Source organism: Botryllus schlosseri, chromosome 16 (genome assembly GCF_051294905.1).
Source record: "Botryllus schlosseri isolate E-star chromosome 16, Bs_hap1, whole genome shotgun sequence".
NCBI classification, from domain to species: domain Eukaryota; kingdom Metazoa; phylum Chordata; class Ascidiacea; order Stolidobranchia; family Styelidae; genus Botryllus; species Botryllus schlosseri.
The window spans coordinates 19,161,952-19,188,362 of NC_137251.1; the positions used below are offsets into that span (position 1 = coordinate 19,161,952).

General features: G+C 40.1%; 1 protein-coding gene across 2 annotated transcripts; it reads left to right on the plus strand.

Moving 5' to 3' along the window:
* Positions 1-1,291: 1,291 nt before the first annotated feature.
* Positions 1,292-25,890, plus strand: LOC145459080 (arylamine N-acetyltransferase, liver isozyme-like). Of its 2 annotated transcripts, none has more exons than XM_080337672.1 (3): positions 1,292-3,468; positions 19,945-20,122; positions 25,454-25,890. In XM_080337672.1, exons 1-3 carry the CDS (start codon positions 3,112-3,114, stop codon positions 25,825-25,827), a joined length of 909 nt encoding a protein of 302 aa, XP_080193798.1. In that variant the 5' UTR covers positions 1,292-3,111; the 3' UTR covers positions 25,828-25,890. The 2 variants fall into 2 exon arrangements, with proteins under 2 accessions (XP_080193798.1, XP_080193799.1); XM_080337673.1 differs by lacking the exon at positions 1,292-3,468 and adding an exon at positions 13,632-14,348.
* Positions 25,891-26,411: the final 521 nt, after the last annotated feature.

A 26,411-nucleotide genomic window follows, 5' to 3' on the forward strand; every position in this document is an offset into this window, starting at 1 on the left:
CCGTTTTTGAGTAGGTATGCACATTCCTGTGACGTCATAATTACTTCTTTTCGACTGTCAAAAACATCATAGTCCCATGAGAATTCACGCCACGGCATTGCTGCGTACCGGATCAAAACTAATGTGACGTTTCAATTCAATACCGGCGCTGCACTTGCTCATATGAAGTCATACGGTTGACAGTACTCTTGAAATTGTGGGACCGTTCAAGAGTAACTGCAGCAAGCGCAACATGAGCGCATGTCGCGAACAGAAATTCGCTTTATACCTAATACCCAATGGGTTGAAATTCGATATCGATGCGCTCGTTACCAGTCCGTCCTGTGTCGACCAAGTTTAACGGAATATAGAAAGATTTCCTTCAAAAGAACCGAATAAACCCATAACTAGTGCCATTAAGAATCTGGTGTGCAGTGCTGGCTGAATTCCTTTACATTCTGCCAGCGTCATGCAGTGAGTGGCCCGAAGTTGAAATGCAAAGAATTATTCGATCAAATACTTTATTAAAATGACGTGAAAAAATGTAATACACAGAATGCAAATGTGAACCTCGCGTTCACACAATCCCTATTAATCACACAATGACGGCCCAGACCAACGTTTCATACTATATTTTCCCATATCTTTAGAGGTGCGGGGGAATTTTACGTCATCAAAATTTTGCCTGCCTTCCCATACACAATATTTTCGCTATAGCCTTGCCCGAGAAATGTCGGATTTTGCTCTGGTCTTCATGTTCTGCCACAGTTTTTGAGTGTTTGGACGAATAACTTCTGCACATCGGGCATTGCATCGTATTCTTTACTGATCTTTCCCCACGCTTCATTCATGTGTTGGATAGATTATGATTAGGTATCGCTTTTAACGATTCAACAACCCTCATAAAGTGGTCTGCGAAAGAATGCAGCAATTTCTTTTCTCTTTGGGCTCTCCCAAAAACAATTACACTCACTTGCCATAATGTTAGTCAGAGAGTCATCAAGTCTTGTTCAAGCTATACCCTATGATCAAGCTTGAAATATATACTCAAGCGTCACTGAGTCTCGAGATTCCGAAGTAACTCACACTCAAGAATGCTCATCTTGAACCGACCTTAAATATGAGTTTCACTAAATAGCATTTACTCTTGTTTGGGGCGCCGAGGCAATACTTGAGCACGAAGAGTACGCAACTGATCGTTTCCGCGTTTGGGCAATATGTTTACTATATCGCATTGTGCCTGGTGTATCGCATTGGACATAGTCTATCTTGATTGTGTAATCTTGATGAAAAATATATAATCTGACGATTTCAGTTCCAGCCTATGACTGCGGAGAAAATGCGAAAACCACAATGGTATGTGAGTGTATGATGTCTCAACGACTTTAATATCCCTCACTCGGATAGGATTGAATGCAGTCGATAATATATATTCGCGAGAATTCATTTGACCTTTCAGCTAAGGGAATAACATGCTTAACAATATTGTCTGATGTCAGAAATCGTGATGAATTTGTCAGTTGCTAAGTCTTCTGGTAACATATTGATCTTAATCAATGCATGTCACGGTTTATGATTTAATCCAGACTCGGACAGCTGGTAAATGTTCAGTTTTTCCAAATTAGATTAGAATTAGAATTATAGCTACACAATTTTTTCAAATTAGATGAATATTGGAATTATAGCTAGATTCCAAATTAGATAAGAATTATATAGACTTACTGAATTCGCGAAAACTTTGGCATTGAGTGAAGTTCAGTTCATATCAAATCATAGTTTATTTCCTGAGCATGAGAGTAGCAAATGTCTGCACAGCATGCATGACTCGTTTCGCACAATACAGTTCTCCTGTAGTATTTTCAGGAAAGCCGGAAATTAGGTTAGAATTAAAATTAGAGCAAACAAATATTTCTCAGATTAGATCAGAATTAGAATTCGAGCAACCGAACATTTACCAAATTAAATTATTTGATTACGGATATTTCGCTCAAATAGGTTTAATTAGTTGGGATGGTGTGGACGTGAAGTTCACGTTCTGTGTGTGAACCTTGGAAATTTGGAGTTTCGCGTTCACAAACGAGCCTTGGTGGGTTCTGTACTGTAAACCGTTTCATATATTGCAATTTTTCACGTCATTATAACATCTTTGGTTGGAAGTCTTTCCATTTCAGTTTAGGACCCCTCTCTGCATAACGTGGACGTATGAAAAGAAACCCAGCACTTCGCGAGCATACACTTTGTCAATTTCAAACAAAAATGCGTTGTTGGAAAAGTTTGCTCGAAATATTCAGCTTTCCGTTTGTGAATAGTGACCTTATGCCGTGGCTCGCAATCTAACAACGTCAAGAACGAAATATAAATACTACATGTAGCTAGTCAGCGGATTGTGCTTGCTCAAATAATCATTTATTGACATCAAGGAAAATGGCATAAAGAATACACCGTTGTATAATGTAAAAACTCTAGCGGACGTGCGGGATCTTAGCTTGATTTGATAGGCTTATTGTATCATAAAAAACAAATCCATCCGATTGGAGTGTTGGCTACTGTATAACTTGTCTTTCAGTTAATATCTGTAGCGAGAGTATAGCAACCAGTGTGCGAGTGTAGCACGCTGAACAATACCAATTTTGCCGACATTGTCCGGTCTAACCAATACCGTTAAGGCGTAAGCTTATCTTCAATTGCTAGTCCTCGTCGAAATTGTTTACAAAGCAGCGGAATATATAGATGTTATGGAGTTATAATAGAATTTAATTTGTGATTTAAAAAGTCAGATGGTACTTCAGCATTATGGCATAATGTGGCGTATAAGTCGTCGCTAGTAATCCTGTACACTGATATATTATTCAAGGAAATGTAGGTTTAGAATTCGCAATATGACGTCATGTGACGTCATAGGTTCGTGTTAATATTCGCGTTCACACGAACCAGAACCTTTCAGGGTTTCGCACCATCCCTACTAATTAGACAACTAGAAATATTATCATTAAGAATTATCTAGTTGTCCAAATCTGATTTACTGAATAGTTATGATCTAAATTTCAAAACTAGTGTATTTCTTGTCGATCTAGTGATACTTCATTGGCAAATCTAGTGTTGTTTCATGAACCTCAACTCTGGCTGAGATACATGAGACAGCGGCTTGTGCCTATAGATATGAATTTAAATGATTTACTGCGACGTGTCAAGGCCGAGGACGTTCAGCGACGTGCTTCTTTGGAAACACTGAATCGACTTTGCATGTGCTTCGTGTCAAATATACCGTTTGAGACGACGGACATGTTTGGTGGTAGAACGAAAATATGGGACTTGGCTTCAATTTATAGGATCATTGTTGAAGAAAATCGAGGCGGTTTTTGTTTGGACGTAAATGGATTGTTGCAGTGGGTTTTGAAGCAATTTGGATTCAAGGTTGAGCTGTTGAAAGGATACTACTGCGAAAACGGTAAAACATTTTGCGACAAAAGTGGTCACATGACTCTTATGGTAAGTGTTGGATGTAAATACTTTGGCTACCACAAAATTCACTCAAGAACAGCGATGAATCACACCTGGTCGTTTTGACATCTAGGGATGGTTTAACGTGAGGTTCACGTCAGCGTTCTGTGTGTGAACCTCGGAAATTTGTTGGTCCGCGTTCGCAAACGAACCTTGGTAGGCTCTGCACAGTGAACCTTTTCCATTTATAACAATTTTTCACTTCATTATAACATCTTTTGTTGAAACTTATTGCATTTCAACTTCGGACCACTCTCGGCTCTCCGCATGGCGCTGGTAGCACGAAAAGAAATGAATCACTAAACGAGCATGCACCGTGCCCTTTTCATAAATTTTGTTGTTTTCTTTAAAAAAAACTTGCTCAAAATATTCGTCTTACCGTTTGTGAATATTTAGTAACTCTCTGCTGTGAGCTTTGCCCGCAAAGATCGACTCAACGAAATTGATATTATAAAGAATGCAACTTTGTCCAATGTAAATAATCTGGCAGGCATGCGGATTCTATCGTGATTTACTAATAATAATATTCGACATGATCCAAAAGATCACGTTATTGGGCACTGTGCAAGTGTGCATATTCTTCGGAAGGCCTTGAATGCACCACTGGACTAAAATTACACTTGTGAATCACAGCATAATTTCTGTAATTTCGATTCTTCGTTTTCAATCATCTCTACCTCTGCTCTGTAACCATTGCCAATTCTTCATCTACTGCAATTCTGTAATCTGACTTCTTCGTACATTGCATAGGAATAACAATTTGACTGCATTACTGAAATTTTAAAAATTTACTCCAATCTCGCCATTTTCTTTTGGGGGCAGGTTGCTCTACGGATTATTGGTGTATTTACCAGTTTTAATGTGTATAAAGAGTATAATAACAATCGTTGGGTTATATTTTTCATCTGAACAACTCACACACAATGTACAATGCGATAAGACACAACGCGATGTCATGAACAGATTGGATGATGTCGAACGACACGCATCAGTAGCGATCCTTTAAATCTAACACCCCCTCGGCCTGGAGTGCCCGATGTCACAGTTGTTTTCGATGTTGATCATTTTGGAGCCGCGGCCCTTTCTACTAGTTCTTTTCATTCCTTGTGAGTGCTTTCTTTCGTCGGGTCTTTTTCTGGGCTTTTTTGACGCCATAAGAACGGCAACGGCGGGGGAAGAGGAGCGCAGATAAACTCCCGACGGGAATCGAATCGGTTACGCCAGATTGAAGGCGCTTATTTCCGCCACTACGCTATGTCCCCCGCTATATCTTTATTGTATCATAAAAACCAAATCCATCCGATTGGCGTGTTGTCTACTGCATAACTTAATTTTGAGGTATTGTCTGGAACAAGTAGGCTATATACATTACACTCTGATCAATATCAAAGTAGGAATAGAATGACGCCTTGAGAATGCATTGTCCGGTCAAGCTTATATATATACCGTTAAGGTGTCAACTTTATATTCCCTTGCTAGTCCTCGTCGAAATTGTTAGTAAAGTGGCGGCCGATTTTGATTTTATGTGATTATTATAGCATTTGATTGTAATGGTGCAGGGGTGGCCAAGGAAATTTGTGCGGCCGTCAACACCTGAGTCAGTCAGTGTTGGGATGATTCGAGTCATGACTTGACTCGAGTCAGACTCGAGTCATCTTTTTCGCATGACTTGACTTGACTTGACTTGACTCGGCGTATCAGAAATGTGGATTGACCCGTGACTCGGAGCAAAATTCACTAGTCAATTTCAAGTCACCAATTAATCGGTGTCGATAAAAATCACTGTATCTTGCATATGTTCGGATTGTTCGCGAAACGCTGGTGTAACCCGTGAGAGCGACCAATCATTCAATGATCGCGCGTTTTACTGAGCCTCCATTGTTCACTCACAGATAAATTGACCACAAACGAAGTGATCGAAGCCTACAGCTTACGTTGTCGTAAACTAGTAGCAAAGTAATAGTTTATATATAGTTTATATACTCCTCAACCATTGACGCAGGCTCGAATTGTATCATATCAATATGTAAATGGGTAAGGGGAAATGTATTGCATCTTATCAATTCGTTTCTCTATTCTCTATTTTGGTTGGTAACTATAAACTGAGGCTACGTATATGTGAGCGATACAGCGCCTTCTTGGGTGTACATTCAACTCTATATTCGTTCATAGGTTCAAAATCAATGACCACTCAATCGGTATTTCAGACAGCTAGCAAAATGTAATGACGTGATCTTGCCTCATACTACGAAAAGGCAACTTGACTTGAATGTTGACTTGACTCGTGACTTGACTTGACTTGACTTGACTCGAGTCACCTCCAAAAATCGAGTGACTTGACTTGACTCGAGTCACCTTCAAAAACCGATTGACTTGACTTAACTCGAGTCAAAATGTGCAATGACTCGAAATGACTCGTGACTCGAAGGTAGTGATTTGATCCCAACACTGGAGTCAGTTAGTATGTGTTGGCAGCTGTCGACATGCAAATTTAATCTACGAATTGACTCCCGGTTTTTGAGAGATTAATTTAATCTTGAAATGTTCTTCGCGCTCGGCGCGATTCAATGCGAATTAATTTTCCATTTTGATATAGTAAGCGCCCTTTGCAATCTGAGCCCCAAAGTACAGATTCAAACAACAGAGGAAAATGATGCGCCCAATGTACGCTTGGCCGTTTTAAATATCTTTGCACTATGCCGACAATGCTGATGGGAGGTCAAGAAATAGCAGCATGCAACTATTGACATGACTAATAACAATTGGCCCGTCCGAAGATGCATTATCATTTATAACTTGCGCTAAATATTCGAAAACACTCCCTCCATCAAATCTACCGGTGAATCTAATCGCATGGGCTGAGAAAGGATAATTATTTGATAATAATATGTGAAACTAGTAACATTATTGACAGAATTCATTCGTAAATCAGAAAGCTAAATTCACGCTTCGTGTGTTCACCGGAAATGGACGTGGTCAGATTAACATCGGTATTTGGTAGAGATGGTGTGAACGTCATGACGTCACGTGACGTCATATTGCTAATTCCAATCCTATATTTTAGTGAAGTGATAGCCTATATTAATATTCAGTGTACACGATACGGAGCGACGACTCGGGCCATATAATGCCAAAATGCTGAAGTACATAATTACGTTTTTAACGTTGCTAAATGTATCAACTGCATGGGGCAATTAAATGATATAATAATCCGATGAAATCAATATCTTCCGTTGCTTTGCTAACAATTTCGACGAGTGAAGTGAATATAGGCTTACGCCTTAACGGTATAGGCTGGACCGTACAATGTATTCAGCGTCTTAGCGTCGTCAGTATTTCTACGTTGATATTGAGCAGAATGTAAAACGGGTTTCTATATACTTGCGGTCGATATTACTCCATTAACAAGTTATACAGCGGCAGCCAACACCCTAATCGCCAGGATTTGGGTTTTATGATACAGTAAGCATATGAAGTCAAGATTGACCCCGCACGGTTGCTAGATTTTTTACATCAGACAACAATATCAATCTCATTGATTGAATAAGCATCATTATCGCTCACTACATGTAGTGTACTTCGCTCTTGCTATCGATATTAGGCTACGACATTTAAGTTATATGTCAGTAGCCAACACCCCAATCGCACGGGTTTGGTTTTTATGATACAATAAACATATGAAGTCAAGACGGACCCCGATTGGCTGCTAGATATATTACATAAGACAACGATATCACTGAATAAGCGTCATTCGTTGACTAAATGTAGTGTATTTCGCTCTTGATGCTGTGTGATTGCGGGTCAAGCTCACGGCAGAGAGTCATTAAATATTCACAAACGGAATGCTCGATATTTCGAGCTCACTTTTGTAACAAAGCAAGTAAAATTTTTGAGATTGTCAAGGTGAATGCTCGTTTAGTGTTGATTTGTTTATGCTGCCATCGCCACGCATAAAGTGGCCCACAGTTGAAATGTATTACATTTCAATGTATTACATTTCAACCATAGATGTTATAATGAAGTGAAAATTGTAATATAGGAAAAAGGTTCACAGTGCAGAACCTCCCAAGGTTCGTTTGCGAACGTGAACCTCTGAATTGGCATCCAGTTGGTTCATTACGGCTATGCCCGGGAGTGCGGCCGTAGACGAAAAAACTGATCGAAATACGGCCGTCAACAGCAAAAAGGTCGGCCACTCTGTACCAGTGCATACATTTGGTGATGGTGAAAAAGTATGTATGCACTTATACATGTTACTCGAATACTTTCATAATGTATCCTGAGTTCTCGCTATGAGACGTGAATGACGTGAATACCAACGTGGCCACTGGCCAGGGATCCAGAGGAGTGACACGCTGACGTTACATTCTCTCAATTGCTTTAGAAAACATAAAATTTCATAGGCCAGCCTATGAATAGGATGCAAGTAGAAATTTCGAAACCAAACTAGGGCACTTCAACAGTCTGACATCATAAGAAATTTGTTTGACTAGTCGCGGTTTCCGGAGATCCACATCAGCAATTGGTCGATCGCAATGGTCGGTAACATGACTTAAGCAAATTTGGTTGTAGGCGCCGAAAACGTCACGGAAAGAACTCTCCGCCGGGCGGGAAAAATCAACACATGGCTGAGGCAACAACCATGGCGGAGACGAGAGAAGGCAGTACTTGTCCAATCTTAAACCATAATGCGATGATTTAGTAAACGTGAAAGTCTGAAAGTTTGGATTCACAAAACTGTCAATATCGTGCTAGTTTTCAATAATTTGGCTGGTGAAAGTGTTGGCCTGGTTCAGGTGGCAGCGGTAAGTCATGGAGATACACTTATGTCGCGGATGTAAAGGCATTTTCCCACATTCGGCTTGAAGTACACAAATGTGGGTATACTCTTCATGGCATTGGTACAGATCAGCAAGGCTGTGCTCTGTATGGTCTGGATCTTCTTCAGGCTGGCTTAGAAGAACGCCGGCATTCCGCACTCTATGATGGAGCGAACGAGTGATCGGTAGACACACATAGAGACTCTACTCACTAGCTCCCCAACTGGTGCTAGTCAGAGCTCTCAACAAATTTAACTCTTCATCACATTTAGATGAAATGTAGTCGATCTTATGTGCTTTGTAGGACAGCTCTTGTCAAAAATGACTCCGAGATATTTGAATGCTTCCACAAATGATATCTTTGAACCATCCGGTTGGAGAACGAGAGGAGGGATTTTCCTTTTATGTGTAATAAACATTGCGAATATTTTTGCTATAGATAAGAGCATACCCCATGCACTTGTTATACCATTCTTGTACAGAGTCCAGAGAGCGCTGTATGGATTGAAGTAAATTAGGGATGGAGAGATCGCAGTCCCAAAGTATGAGGTCGTCGGCGAAGAGCGCATGGGAAGTGTTGACCAGCGTAGGAAGGTCGGCAATCATGACTGGAAAGAGCAGGGGCTGATAACCCTCTTCTGTGGCAGAAAGTTCGTTTCATTTTGAGGAAAGCATCTCTCTTGCGTCTTACAGCTCTATCGCAAGTAGCATTCCACGGTGTCACATAGGGCTTTCGGTTCGACGAACGAGACTTTGGAATTGATGAATGCGCCGTGTCCATTACGCATTCTGAGAATGTCTTGTTCAAAAAGTTTACATGTTCACAGTCCGAAGAGTGTAAGCGCCCATCGATTTTTCTATCTAAGGCCACCCAATCCGCTCTGGGAAAATTCCAGAAGTATCTTCCCATTTTTAGCATTTGAAAAAGCATCTAAGAAGGTAATTATTACAAGAAAGTGGTCGCTTCCCAGTAAACGATCCGTGACGTCTGTTTGGCAGTTTGAAGATACGTCGGCAGACGCGATAGACAGATCAAGTAGCGCAGGGGTCACCAACCTTTTTGCAACCAAGGGCTACTTTTGGGTACTGATTGAATCGACGGGCTACCGTTTACTCCCGCCGTATCATACTGAATTTCATCTCATTTCAACTAGCTAGCAACCAAGACTTTTTAAGAAATCACGAATTACTTCGCACCGTGTTTATATGAATTATACAACAACAGTCAGCACAAATTTTTAAATAAATCATGTCACACGTTAGACTGGACAGTGGACATCATGTTATCTGTTTCTATATCAGATAGTGGGAGGCCTGACATTGCATGCTATCAACTAGTGCGCTGAGTGTTGCAGAGGTTCATTAGTGAGACATGTTCCGTGTTTGCTTTTAATGAAGTTCAAAGGCTGATTCAAAACGATAAGTTGAACCGAACACGCTCGCAACCTTCATAGCTGCTGCGCAAGTGCGCATACACCACTGTACTTTTCCGTGTCAACAAGGCACCAAAAGTTTGCTGCAGCCTTGTGGGCTTTGAGGTGGAGGTAATTTTGCGGTGTTACAATTCCAATCTCCAACTGTTCAGCATCCAGACATGACAGATTTCATTATACCTGACAGCAGCATCGATTACAGAAAGTTAGAAGCATGGTACTACACTGCGTTGAGTATGAGAGAGACAAGCTGTGTCAAAAGATACAATACGTAATCGACAACATACAGATACGCTATCTGCTACCGAATAGTAATGTTGTTTACTACTTTGGCATTGTCCTGGACGTCGAGATACCATAACGGAACCCCTGCCATTTCGAAAAGACCGTGGATGGCATTCCGTCATGTCGCCTGTATGGGCACGTCTCCGATATCTTGTGATTCTATTACATCTTGGTATATTACTAATTGTAATTGAGTTTGAGGATATTTGATATCATCATTTTAAGTGTTTATATATATGTGTTGTCATTTGTAAGTTACGTGTTAGTGTGATTTAATCGAGAATAGCTGAGTCAATCAAGCTCACTGGTAATAATCTGACGAATATTGGTAAATGCTGCAATTCGATCTATTTTTAAAATAGGCTCGCGGGCTACTCATCTGGTCCTCACGGGCTACCTGGGGCCCGCGGGCACCACGTTGGTGACCCCTGAAGTAGCGAGTAGCGGTTTATGACATTGGAGAAAATATTGAGTTGGCAAGCTGCTATTCAACACAACCAATCCATTTTGGTCGAAAGCGTCTAAAAGCAAGCGGTCCCGCCGGTTATTTAGTTGTCCCCAGGAAAAATGGTAGGCAATAAAATCCCCAAAGATTATTGAAGGATGTGAAAGCGATTGCAAGAAGACAAAAACACCCTCTTTTGCTACTGTGGTAGGGCTCATATAAACGTTGCAGATCTGTGGGTGGCCGATGGATACACACTTCAATGCAAGTTGGGGTGTCAAGCAGGGCTTTGGAGCTGGCACAGATTTTTACTGCTCCATCTCCGGCTGCGGCTCTTCCATGACGAATTAGCTCCAGCTCCGTTCAGTCATGTATTCAATAACCACCATTGCACCGGGGCAATCGCGCCGAACCGTTTTTGTGTGGGTATGCACATTCCTGTGACGTCATACTTACTTTTTTTCGACTGTCAAAAACGTCATAGTCCCATGAGGATTCACGCCACGGCATTGCTGCGTACCGGATCAAAACTAATGTGACGTTTCAATACCGGTGCTGCACTTGCTCATATCAAGTCATACGGTTGACTGTACTTTTGAAATTGTGGGACTGTTCAAGAGTAACTGCAGCAAGCGCAACATGAGCGCATGTCGCGAACAGAAATTCGCTTTATACCTAATACCCAATGGGTTAAATTTCGATATTGATGCGCTAGTTACCAGTCCATCCTGTGTCGACCAAGTTTAACGGAATATAGAAAGTTTTCCTTCAAAAGAAACGAATAAACCCATAACTAGTGCCATTAAGAATCTGGTGTGCAGTGCTGCCTGAATTCCTTTACATTCTGCCAGCGTCATGCGGTGAGTGGCCCGAAGTTGAAATGCAAAGAATTATTCGATCAAATACTTTATTATAATGACGTGAAAAAATGTAATACACAGAATGCAAATGTGAACCTCGCGTTCACACAATCCCTATTAATCACACAATGACGGACCAGACCAACGTCTCATACTATATTTTCCCATATCTTTAAAGGTGCGGGGGAATTTTACGTCATCAAAATTTTGCCTGCCTTCCCATACACAATATTTTCGCTATAGCCTTGCCCGAGAAATGTCGGATTTTGCTTTGGTCTTCATGTTCTGCCACAGTTTTTGAGTGTTTGGACGAACAATAGCTGCACATCGGGCATTGCATCGTATTCTTTACTGATCTTTCCCCACGCTTCATTCATATGTTGGATTGATTATGATTAGGTATCGCTTTTAACGATTCAACAACCGTCATAAAGTGGTCTGCGAAAGAATGCAGCAATTTCTTTTCTCTTTGGGCTCCCCCAAAAACAACTACACTCACTTGCCATAATGTTAGTCAGAGAGTCATCAAGTCTTGTTCAAGCTATACCCTATGATCAAGCTTGAAATATATACTCAAGCGTCACCGAGTCTCGAGATTCCGAAGTAACTCACACTCAAGAATGCTCATCCCGAACCGACCTTAAATATGAGTTTCACTAAATAGCATTTACTCTTGTTTGGGGCGCCGAGGCAATACTTGAGCACGAAGAGTACGCAACTGATCGTTTCCGCGTTTGGACAATATGTTTACTATATCGCATTGTGCCTTGTGTATCGCATTGGACATTGTCTATCTTGATTGTGTAATCTTGGTGAAAAATATATAATCTGACGATTTCAGTTCCAGCCTATGACTGCGGAGAAAATGCGAAAACCACAATGGTATGTGAGTGTATGATGTCTCAACGACTTTAATATCCCTCCCTCGGATAGGATTGAATGCAGTCGATAATATATATTCGCGAGAATTCATTCGACCTTTCAGCTAAGGGAATAACATGCTTAACAATATTGTCTGATGTCAGAAATCGTGATGAATTTGTCAGTTGCTAAGTCTTCTGGTAACATATTGATCTTAATCAATGCATGTCACGGTTTATGATTTAATCCAGACTCGGACAGCTGGTAAATGTTCAGTTTTTCCAAATTAGATTAGAATTAGAATTATAGCTACACAATTTTTTCAAATTAGATGAATATTGGAATTATAGCTAGATTCCAAATTAGATAAGAATTAGACTTACTGAATTCGCGAAAACTTTGGCATTGAGTGAAGTTCAGTTCATATCAAATCATAGTTTATTTTCATGAGCATGAGAGTAGCAAATGTCTGCACAGCATGCATGACTCGTTTCGCACAATACAGTTCTGCTGTAGTATTTTCAGGAAAGTCGGAAATTAGGTTAGAATTAAAATTAGAGCAAAAAAATATTTCTCAGATTAGATCAGAATTAGAATTCGAGCAACCGAACATTTACCAAATTAAATTATAATTTGATTACGGATATTTCGCTCAAATAAGTTTAATTAGTATGGATGGTGTGGACGTAAAGTTCACGTTCTGCGTGTGAACTTTGGAAACTTGGAGGTTCGCGTTCACAAACCAGCCTTGGTGGGTTCTGCACTGTGAACCGTTACATATATTGCAATTTTTCACGTCATTATAACATCTTTGGTTGGAAGTCTTTCCATTTCAGTTTAGGACCCTTCTCTGCCTAACGTGGGCGTATGAAAAGAAACTCAGCACTTCGCGAGCATACACGTTGTCAATTTCAAAAAAAATATTTGCGTTGTTGGAAAAGTTTGCTCGAAATATTCAGCTTTCCGTTTGTGAATAGTGACCTTATGCCGTGACTCGCAATCTAACAACGTCAAGAACGAAATATGAATACTACATGTAGCTAGTCAGCGAATTGTGCTTGCTCAAATAATCATTTATTGACATCAAGAAAAATGGCATAAAGAATACACCGTTGTATAATGTGCAAACTCTAGCAGACGTGCGGGATCTTAGCTTGATTTGACAGGCTTATTGTATGATAAAAAACAAATCCATCCTATTGGAGTGTTGGCTACTGTATAACTTGTCTTTCAGTGAATATCTGTAGCGTGAGTATAGCAACATGTGTGCGAGTGTAGCACTCTGAACAATATCAATTTTGCTGACATTGTCCGGTCTAACCAATATCGTTTAGGCGTAAGCTTATCTTCAATTGCAAGTCTTCATCGAAATTGTTTACAAAGCAGCGGAAGATATATATGTCATGGAATTATAATAGAATTTAATTTTTGATTTAAAACGTCATATGGTACTTCAGCACTATGGCATAATGTGGCGTATAAGTCGTCGCTAGTTATCCTGTAAATTGATATATTATTTCAAGGAAATGTAGGTTTAGAATGCGCAATATGACGTCACATGACGTCATGGGTTCGTGCTCACATTCGCGTTCACACGAACCAGAACCTTTCAGGGTTTCGCACCATCCATACTAATTAGACAACTAGAATTATCATCATTAAGAATTATCTAGCTGTCTAAATCTGATTTACTCAATAATAGTTATGACCTAAATTTCAAAACTAGTGTATTTCTTGTCGATCTAGTGATACTTCATTGGCTGTTGTTACTGTTGTTTCATGAACCTCAACTCTCGCTGAGATACATGAGACAGCGGCCTATGTACTTATAGATATGAATTTAAATGATTTACTGCGACGTGTAAAGGCCGAGGACGTTCAGCGACGTGCTTCTTTGCAAACACTGAATCGACTTTGCATGTGCTTCGTGTCGAATATACCGTTTGAGACGACGGACATGTTTGGTGGTAGAACAAAAATATGGGACTTGGCTTCAATTTATAGGATTATTGTTGAAGAAAATCGAGGCGGTTTTTGTTTGGACGTAAATGGATTGTTGCAGTGGGTTTTGAAGCAATTTGGATTCAAGGTTGAGCTGTTGAAAGGATACTACTGCAAAAAGGGTGAAACATTTTGCGACAAAAGTGATCACATGACTCTTATGGTAAGTGATGGATGCAATAAATACTTTGGCTACCACCAAATTCACTCAAGAACAGCGATGAATCACACCTGCTCGGGTTGACAATGTTGACATCGTAATAGGGATGGTGGTGTAACGTGAGGTTCACGTCAGCGTTATGTGTGTGAACCTAGGAAATTTTTTGGTCCGCGCTCGCGAACGAACCTTGGTAGGCTCTGCACAGTGAACCTTGTCCATTCATTACAATTTTTTACTTCATTATAACATCTTTCGTTGAAACTTATTGCATTTCAACTTCGGACCACTCTCGGCTCTCCGTATGGCGCTGGTAGCACGAAAAGAAATGAATCACTATACACGAGCATGCACCTTGCCCTTTTCAAAAATTTTGTTGGTTTTGTTAGAAAACTTGCTCAAAATTTTCGTCTTACCGTTTGTGAATATTTAGTAACTCTCTGCTGTGAGCTTTTCCCGCAATGATCGACTCAACGAAATCGATATTATAAAGAATGCAATTTTGTCCAATGTAAAAAACCTCGCGGGCATGAGGATTCTATCGCGATTTAATAATTTTCCTTAGGGGGCAGGTTGCTCCCCGGATTATGTGTGTATTTACCAGTTTTGCTGTGAATAAAGAATATAATAATAAAGGCACCACTGGACTAAAATTATACTTGTGAATCACAGCATAATTTCTGTAATTTCGATTCTTCGTTTTCAATCATCTCTACCTCGGCTCTGTAACCCTTGCCAATTCTTCGTCTAATGCAATTCTGTAATCTGACTTCTCCATGCATTGCATAGGAATAACAATTTGACTGCATTACTGAAATTTTAAAAATGTACTCCAATCTCGCCATTTTCTTTTGGGGGCAGTTTGCTCTCCGGATTATTGGTGTATTCACCAGTTTTACTGTGAAGAAAGAATATAATAATAATCGTTGGGTTATATTTCTCATCTGAACAAGTCGCACACAATGTACAATGCGATAAGACACAACGCGATGTCATGAACAGATAGGAGGATGTCGAACGACACGCATCAGTAGCGATCCTTCAAATCTAACATCCACCCCGGCCTAGACTGCCCGATGTCACAGTTCTTTTTGATGTTGATCATTTTGGAGCCGCGGCCCTTTCTACTGGTTCTTTCCATTCCTTGTGAGTGCTTTCTTTCGACGGGTCTTTTTCTGTTTTTTTTTTTGTCGCCGTAAGAACGGCAACGGCGGGGAAAGAGGAGCCCAGATGAACTCCCGACGGGAATCGAATCGGTTACACTAGATTTGAAGGCGCTTATTGCCACCACTACGCTATGTCCCCCGCTATATCTTTATTGTATCATAAAAACCAAATCCATCCGATTCGGGTGTTGTCTACTGCATAACTTAATTTTGAGGTATTGTCTGGAACAGGTAGGCTATGTACATTACACTCTGATCAATATCAAAGTATGAATAGAATGACGCCTTGAGAATACATTGTCCGGTCAAGCCTATATATATACCGTGGTGTCAACTTTATATTCCCTTGCAAGTCCTCGTCGAAATTGTTAGTAAAGCGGCGGCCGATGTTGATGTTATGTGATTATTATAGCATTTCATTGTATCGGTGCAGGGGTGGCCAAGGAAATTTGTGCGGCCGTCAACACGTGAGTCAGTTAGTATGTGTTGGCAGCCGTCGACATGCAAATTTAATCTACGAATCGACTCCCGATTTTTGAGAGATTAATTTAATCTTGAAATGTTCTTCGCGCTCGGCGCGATCCAATGCGAATTAATTTTCCATTTTGATATAGTAAGCGCCCTTTGCAATCTGAGCCCCACAGTACAGATGCAAACAGCAGAGGAAAATAATGCACCCAATGTAGAAATACAAACTTGGAATCGTGTGCTCCTCACGAAAGAAATTTGTTTTTGGTACCCTTGGCCGTTATAAATATCTTTGCACTATGCCGACAATGCTGATGAGAGGTCAAGAAATAGCAGCATGCATCTATTGACATGACTAATAACAATTGGCCCACCCGAAGATGCATTATCATTTATAACTTGCCCTAAATATTCGAAAACACTCCCTCCATCAACTCTACCGGTAAATCTAATCGCATGGGCTGAGAAAGGATAATTATTTGATAGTAATATGTGAAACTAATAACACTAATGACGAAATTCATTCGTAAATCAGAAAACATAATTCACGCTTCGTGCGTTCACCGGAAATGGACGTGGCCAGATTAACATCGGTTATTTGGTAGAGATGCTGTGAACCTCTGAAAGGTTCAGGTACGTTTGAACACGAACGTGAACCTCATGACGTCACGTGACGTCGTATTGCTAATTCCAACCCTATATTTCAGTAACGCCTATATTAATGTTCAGTGTACACGATACGGAGCGACGACTCGGGCCACATAATGCCACAATGCTGAAGTACATAATGACGTTTTAAACGTCGCTAAATGTATCAACTGCATGGGGCAATCAAATTATATAATAATCCGATAAAATCAATATCTTCCGTCGTTTTGCTAACAATTTCGATGAGTGAAGTGAATATAAGCTTACGCCTTAACGGTCTAGGCCGAACCGTACAATGTATTCAGCGTCTGAATATTTCTACGTTGATATTGAGCAGAGTGTAGAACGGGTTTCTGTATACTTGCGGCCGATATTACTCCATTAACAAGTTATACAGCAGTAGCCAGCACCCTATTCGCACGGATTTGGGTTTTATGATATAGTAAACTTATGAAGTCAAGATTGACCCCGCACGGTTGCTAGATTTTTTACATCAGACAACAATATCAATCTCATTGATTGGTTGAATAAGCATCATTTGTTCACTAGTGTATTTCGCTCTTGATGGTATGTGATTGCGGGTCAAGCTCACGGCAGAGAGTCATTAAATATTTATAAACGGAATGCTCGATATTTCGAGCAAACTAATCAGTGTTGGGATAAGACTCGAGTCAGTATTTTCGAATGACTTGACTTGACTTGACTCGAGTCACTTTGCTAAAATCACTTGACTTGACTTGACTTGACTCGGCGCATCAGGAATGGCGATTGACTCGTGACTCGGAGCAAAATTCACGAGTCAATTTGAAGTCATCAATTAATCCGTGTCGGTAACAATCACTCTATCTTGCATATGTTCGAATAGTTCGCGAAACGCTGGTGTAACCCGTGAGAGCGACCAATCATTCAATGATCGTGCGATTCACTGAGCCGCCATTGCTCTCTCACTAATAAATTGACGGTAAACGAAGTGATCGAAGCTTGCCTCTTAAGTTGTCGAAAACTAGTAGTAATGTAAAATAATAGCAAAATGTCTATTTCTGTTCTCTGTTCCAATATTAACCAAACCTCTTGTTTTATTGAAACTGAATTCGAATATAGTTTATATAGTACCCAAACATTGGCACAGGCTCGAATTGTATCATATCAATTTGTAAGTGGGTGTATTGCATCTTATCAATTCATTTCTCTATTCTCTATTCTCTATTTTGGCTGGTAACTATAAACTATAAGGCTGTGCAATTACTTACGTAATTTATCACTTCTACGTAGGCTATATATGTGAGCGATACAGCACCTTCTAGCGTGTATATTCAACTCTATATTCGCTCATCGATTCTGAATCATTGATCACTCAATCTGTATTTCAATCAGCTAGCAAAATGCAATGACGTAATCATGCCTCATACTTCAAAATGGAAACTTGACTTGACTCGTGACTTGACTTGACTTGACTTGACTCGACTTAACTCGAGTCACCTCCAAAAATCGAGTGACTTTACTTGATTCGAGTCAAAATGTGCAATGACTCGAAATGACTGGTGACTCGAAGGTAGTGACTTGATCCCAACACTGGTACTAATCTAGGGAAATGTAGTGTTGGAATTAGCATTGTGACGTCACGTAACCTCATAGGTTGGTGTTCACGTTCGCGTTCACATATAGAACCTTTCAAAAAGGTTCGCATTCACACGAACCAGAACCTTTCAGGGGTTCGCACCATCCCTAAATCCTAGCTTATAATTGTATCGCATTTGTATCGCCTTATACATCGCGTGATCTGAGTATAAAAAGATTAGCACTATGAATTTATGGCTTTGCTGTTATCGAAATAACGTGTTCGAAAGTTCTCGCGACATGAAAAATTTTCCGCTTTTGCATTCTTTGGAACTCGTATACTACAAGACGCAATTTGATTGCCCTTCTGATAGCAGCAAGCATCTTTACAGTGAATATAATAGAGAATATTTCTATTTGACAGTAACCATAGTCAATAAGTAGCAGACAGTATGTATTCAATTTACAATAATGCCTCGACTGCTGACAACAGATTACATCTGGTTGCCCTCATCTCAACTCTCCGGTCTTTTCTTGGTCTTTTCATGTTATCCTTATAATTGTCTGTACGTGGAATGGTATAGCCTACATTTGAGCTAGAACGGACTGGAGAGCATTTCCTCGTAATTATGCGACATAGATGTGTTAGCCAATGATATTCCGTATCCATTCTTATCTCAACGGAACGAAAAGTTTGCATCTCAGAACAATTTTCAACCACATTCCACATATACTGTGGTCTGATCTGAGTCTAACCCTAGTCAAGTCAATAGTCATCTGCACCGAAAAAATGATACATACGCAAATAAAACAGAGACATCTATTTGAGATGTACGGATCATGGTTTTTCGTGATCCAGATCCAATCCTGTTTAGTAAAATGGAATTCTGATCATATCCGGATCCTGTTTCATTCTTTAATGATAAAACCCGGATCAAAAAATCCTGCCCCACGATGAACATCTATGGTTCGTTTTGTCGATATTTTGCATTGGAGTTTGTCATCAATGATTCCTGGAAATTCTGGTGCAATGTAGACACCATACAAGTTCAAGTTCTTTCTAAACATCGAAGTACACAAACAGAAAGTCACTTCCTTGCACTAGAAATTTGAAATCCTGTTCTAATCCAGTCAAAAAATGCGAATCCGGATCCAATTCTGTTTCAGAAAAACTTGCCAGATTCCTGTCCGAATAGAATTCAAAATCCTGATCATGTATACATCTCTAGCAGCTATCAGTGGTTCCGGTCCGGTGTGGAATTCCCCACTGGTGGGGAATTCAATGGTTTTTTGGGGGGGAATAAACGCATTTGTTAAACATTATATACAGGATAGTTTACATATTTACAGAGACACAGGTGCGATTACCGATACCATTTAACTGCTCTGGAATGTATGTATCGAAAATTATATTGCGTGTTATTGACAAAAACTTATTTGTAACTATGGATAACCAATGATGGCGTCACAAACGCGTCCAGAACGACCAGTATGACGTGATAGAACGCTTTCGCTAAATTTTGAGGGTTACCAGAATTGGCTCACAATACGTTATATGATGCGTGCTCAAACAAGCAAATAGTTTTGGGTAGTGAGGAATGGAGACTCGGAATAAATCTGAAATGGGGAATGAAGACAAAAGGTTGAGAACCACTGAGCTATACGCATTCATTATGCCCATATAGCGTGGCCTACGATACTTATACTACCCCGCATATAGATTAAATGCGAATCGTTGTAAATCAATCTAATTCGTATTTAAGGTGACGATAGAAAATGGAGACAAATATGTCACTGATATTGGGTGGTCAGGAAGGTGCTTTACGTTCCCACTCGAAATGAAAATGGAAGTACCACAATCGCAACCAAATGGCGTGTATCGCTTGGGAATGAAGGGTGAGCTCGTAACGGTAGCCAAAAGAAAGCAGACGCTCATAGAAGGTAATGGGCGACAACGCCAAACTAGTGATGTTATCTTCATACCATAAATTAAAGAGGCAGTATACCCCTTTAACAATTCAAAATTGTCGTATGCTGACGTGTCACATGCTCTTGCTCATGTGTCCATGTCCATTGTCCGCGGACACTCGGACAGTTGGGTCAATGTGAAGCTTTTCACAGACCTCGGTTGACTGCCATTTATTCGCTACCCTGGTGTGATTATTGATCTGTCCCGTACATCCTCTAGACTTAGTTGTCGTATGTGGTGTGCAATCACCGGCAGTCATCATCAATCGCTCAATAGCCAGCTCCCCCTTCAATAACACTCTTCAATCAGCTCAGAAATCGGTGGCCACCGTGGATGCAGATCTCGTACCAGACTTGGACAACTTGAAGATTTTGAGCTTTCTCGAACTAGATTAGAATTAGAATTAGAGCTACACAGCTTTTTCCAAATTAGATTAGAATTAGAGCTATACAGCTTTTTGTAAATTAGATTAGAATTAGAATTACTGAATTCGCACAAACTTGGAAATTGAATAAAATTGTGACTGGGAAGTAAATACAGCCAAAATCAGTTCATATCGATTCACAATGCATTCCCATAACCATGAGAATGGTTAACGTCCGTACACCATGCTTGGCTCGTTTTGTCCTATACCAGGGGTCACCGCAATCGCGGCCAGCGATCTGATTTGAGATTTTAGAAAAACGCAAAATAAAGCATTTTGAAATGCTAAATTTATTTCAGTTTCAAATTATTGTTGTAGTTTCAAAATAAGCTATTCGCCTCTGCAACACTATTCCACACTAGCTGAAAGGGCTTCTGCGATGGCAACAGCATTCCGTCGATGGGGAGTCAGCTGATATCAATGGCCCAGACACTGACAAGACCGAGGCGCTTAGAAAACGGCATAGGACGTCCCCACACGATCAATCTTTAGGATGAGATAGTCTTTCGGATAGTAACATGTCTGGCTATAGTCCCAATACCGATTCATTAGTCGCGTTAAAGCGTTGTCGGGTATCGTGCGCAGCTCATAGTTCAAAATATAATGACGTTCATGATCATCATATTTCTTGTTGTATTTGTACTACCTAATGAAATATTGCCTATTTTGTGGTACCCATGAGCATCGTCCATGTTAGTCAGCATGGCGCTGTACTAATGTAAAGTTTTAAAAACTAGAAAGTTGTTCGTTGAATACAAGCTACCATGCTAGCAGGTTATTATATATTCGTGACAATAACTACTATGACTGTACGGTGTAAGTATAATGCGATGGCGCCTTGGCACTGGATTTCCCTGCGCGAGAGATATTTTCTTGTTAATTCGCTCCAAAATGCCTCGGACAAAGAGACATTTTAGGATAACAATAAATTAGATTAGAATTAAAACTAGAGCACAGGGGCATTTCACAAATTAGATTAAAATTAAAATTAGACCATAAAAACATTTCACAAATTAGATTAAAATTAGAATTAGAGCATCGAAACGTTTTACAAATTAGATTAAAATTAGATTGGTGGCATTTCGCTCTAATTTAGTCAAATTAGACAACTAGAATTATCTAGTTGTCCAAGTCTGTCTCATACATGTATTAGCAAAAAATTGGTACTCGTGTCATTACAACGCTGTAAAGTTTACGCATGTCATATACGGTGAGAGCCATCACGTCTGGCGACGAGCGAACATCGGTAACTCTTCAAACATCAGTATCTCCTACATATGTATTTGTGTCTGATTTAGGGATACTAGGAATTTGGGTGTCTGATACATCTAGTTCTCCCGGACGAATAACCTGAGAAAGTGTCTAGACCGGGGGTGGGCACACCTGCGCGAGACGCATATGAAAAAGCTTAGCTTTAAAAGAGCCACAACATAAAAATTCAGAAGATATGGATTTGTGATTTCACAATGAAATCTAGGATATTAGATGAAGTTTATTATTGTGTAGCGATAGGGTGCATCCCCACCTGAGCTGCAAGGTGCATGAAATCAGGCTGATATGACGCCTAAGCAGTTCGAAGCGTTCCTTCAAGTGCTGATGAGCATTTAAGGAAGATTTCAGCTCGGTTATCTCGACGATATTGTCTTGGCCAAACTCTGCAGTTATTGCTAGCCTTTCAATACAAATGGAAGAGCCGTATTCACCATTGCTAGCCCGGAAATGATTGTGACCAGCGCTTGCGTAATTAATTATAAAGTTCGTTGTCGAACACAATGATTTATCATTGATTGAGAGTTACGAATGTTTCATGATTCGCATTGTTTTGCATATTGACCTTGAATGAATAATTTGTAAATGACCCCTCACTTGCTCATTGCCTAATTTTACCACATCCAATTAGCAGCATGTGTTAACAATGAAATTCACTTTTGTCTAGTTGAAAATAAAATACGCCACGAAGTATCATCTAAAGCAGGGGTGGGCAATAATTTTCTTCGCAGGTCAAATGAGAAGTAGAAAATACGTTGGCGGGCCGACTGAAAAATTTTACCCATATTCTCAATCGTATTTAAATTTTATTTCTAAATTACATTGGTAATAATTGCTACTCAGCGAATGCGTTGATGTTAGGTAATGAAATATAATAATGTGGCGGTTAATTAAAAAATATATATATTTGCCGTCATGATTCGAAATAATGTTAAACATATGACGCATTTGATTTCTCTTTAATTCCCTATCCATACGTCTTTCTATTAGGTCACTGAAATAGTGATTCTCAAACTTGTTTTAGGCACGCCCCCCTTCATGATAGTGAACAATTTCGCGACCACCTCCCTCCTATCATGATCGCAACATATTAAAAAGAGCAACCAGGTTGTGAGCGATCCCTACGGATAGTTTGATGGCATGAATAGTTATGGTTGTTGATGAGAGAATTCTGTAATATCAACGTCGGACAATCCAAAGCGCAATAACTACACTAGAAGCCGGAGCTAAATCGCACAAAGCGCGACAAAAAATCATTTAAATTAGGCTTCACCCCCCTGCAGATACTTTCATGGCCCCCAGTTCGAGAATCACTGCACTAATATGTATATGGGACTCAGTGTTGGGATCAAGTCACTACCTTCGAGTCACGAGTCATTTCGAGTCATTGCACATTTTGACTCGAGTCAAGTCAAGTCAATCGATTTTCAAAGGTGACTCGAGTCAAGTCAAGTCACTCGATTTTTGGAGGTGACTCGAGTCAAGTCGAGTCAAGTCAAGTCAAGTCACGAGTCAAGTCAAAATTCAAGTCAAGTTTTCTTTTCGAAGTATGAGGCATGATAACGTCATTGCATTTTGCTAGCTGGCTGAAATTCAAATTGAGTGGTCATTGATTGAGAACCGATGAACGAATATAGAGTTAAATATACACGCAAGAAGGCGCTGTATCGCTCACATAAACGTGGAACTGCTAAACCTCAGTTTATAGTTACCAGCCAAAAAAAGAATAGATGCGAATTGATAAGATGCAATACATTACGCATTTACAAATCGATATGATACAATTCCAGCCTGCGTCAATGGTTGAGGACTGCATAAACTATAGTCGAATTCAGTTTTAATAAAACAAGAGGTTTGGTTAAGGTAAAAACAGAGAACAGAAAGTACTTTACTATACTAGTTTACGACAACGTAAGCTGTAAGCTTCGATCACTTCGTTTGCGTTCAATTTATTTGTTAGAGAACAATGGAGGCTCAGTAAAACGCACGATCATTAAATGATTGGTCGCTTTCACGGTTTAAAGGCGTTTCGCGAACAATCCGAACATATGCAAGATACAAAGATTTTGATCGACACCGATTACTTGATGACTTGAAATTGACTCGTGAATTTTGCTCCGAGTCACGAGTCAATCCACATTTCTGATACGCCGAGTCAAGTCAAGTCAAGTCATTTTAGCAAAGTGACTCGAGTCAAGTCAAGTCATACCAAAAAGGTGACTCGAGTCTGACTCGAGTCAAGTCATGACTCGAGTCATCCCAACACTGAATGGGATAGTACAAAGCTTGTCTTGGTCGCTGCAGCCGAGCAGTGTGCAGCACAAATAGCCTCGATGTTGAGCGAAGTTTGCAGTTTTTCTGAAATTCGGCCTTACTTGACCGAGTATTTCGTGTTTTTATCATATTTAGAATTCTCAATCTCGGCGACAGGCTCGGCAAAAACTAAAAAGACGGGGTTACCCCTGAATCCAGTATACAAATATTTAGTGCTCGAAACGTTCTTTGAATTCCAGCTTTCGTCTTTCTCTTTTTGACGTTGCCCGTTCACCCGTCATCGGTCATATAGATATGGTGAGTCGTATGGTAATCGCAACTCGCGAGCACTAATTGACTTGTTTTACGACTTAGGAATTTGGTAACGCCTCACATAACAATTTGAAACACGTACAGTATAATGCGTAATGTGAAAATATAATGGTAACAAAGAAGGTTTGACCTAAACCATATGGACAGAGTGATTTCTAGTGGATTTATTGCTACTTATACTTATACAATTGATTGATTGATCGTAGCATTTTAGTGAACAGGCTTCAGAGTAAACGGATTTCGTATTTAGTTGATACAGCCTATGGTTTTAGTCCACGCATCAACATTCAAAAATCAGGTTTAATGTTATGAATTCCAAGCAACCTTTAGCGAGCCGGACAGAATGTCTTCGCGGGCCGCACTTTGCCCGGGTCTGATCTAAAGTCTAAACTTTTGGTTTGGCCCGCCAACCTATTTTTTGCTTCTCTTTTGACCCGCCTGGAAAAATAATTTTCCACCCGTGGCATATAACGAATATCGTAGGCCCCTGGTTTAGTACACTTTCACAAGCGATTTTGGTCATCGTCATCCTGACCCTCCCTCCCCGCAAAGCCATCAACGATGATATACCAATTCTCCTAATTATTAGGGATTCCGTGGACTATTTGCCTTGGTGTTACAGTAAAGCGGTGCTCTGCGATGATGACTGCGTCGCTTGCATATGTAGCTTTAGTGGAGTTAGCAGTTGAAAACGACTGTCTAGAGATGGGAAATATCAAGTTAATATGTCTTTCGTGACAATTGTACTGAACTGCAGTCCGACATATGCCAGATGTGCGACCTTCCGGCATATGTGTTATAATGTTACTTCAACAAATGCACTGCAATAAATGCCTTGAACGCTGTAGAAACAAGCACTGCGCGATGTAGTTCATTCGACAGTGACCATTCTGCCTGCTGACAATGGGAGAACAATTGAGTCGTCATTCCACTCTATAATTATACAAATGTACCTACGTATCATTTTTTTTTTCAAATTTCAAAATGGTTTGCGCCGATATCAGCTATATCTTTCTTTCGGCAGAAGACAGCAAACAAGTTGAAAGCGAATCAGAGAGTTCCGTCGCTTTGAGAAACGACACCGGTCATGGCGAATGGTCAGTTGTATTCGGCTTCACGGAAACCTGTTATCAACTTGCGGACTTCCAAAAATGCCACGATTACGCGCAATTCGGGGATGACTTTCTTGTGAATAACCTGATTGTGGTCTTGGAAAACGAGAGAGGCAGGAAATACTTCTTCAATAATGTATTTAGCGAGAAGGAATACATTGATCCGAACACTGTTAAACTGAAGCGAATCAAGAAATGTAGCCTGGATGAAATGTATAAAATTCTCAATGAAGAATTTAAACTCAAATTTAATTTTCAGTTAAAGCTGAAAAAGTTCGTTAGGTGATTCATTTATGAATAGTTTTGAACCTCTGACGTGTTGCACTTATTTCTAGTACACCATATTCCAGGCACTTTAAGCACAGGCACTGAATAATGAGATTCATTGCACAGCGAAAAAATATCTACTGAACTTGTACAACTTATTGACTGACACCAATATTTTAGAACAGTGGTTCTCAAACTGAGAGGCGTAATTGCGTCGTACCATCCACATACTGACGCTAGATTTTGACTGATACCGAACCTTAAACTTATCAGAAGATGTTCCTGAATGAAGTGTTACCGGTGAAAGCGTGTAGCTGTGCCTTTGATTTTTGATTTAGCTTATGCTCAAGCTGGCTAATAGAAAGGATTAGGCACCAAAATCGGTAAAATATCCATGTGTTACGTTCTACCGTTGCACATGATTGTGTTTAACAAAATATTCAATCGGAAATTCGTACGCGGTACGCGTTATTTATGGTTACCATACGTCCTCCTTTTTTAGATTTTTGAAAATGTCCTCCGAGCACGCCTAAATGTTCCCTTTTTTAGCAAATTCTTCCTCCTTTACAGGCTTTCGAGCTAACAAGATGAACAGATTCGAGT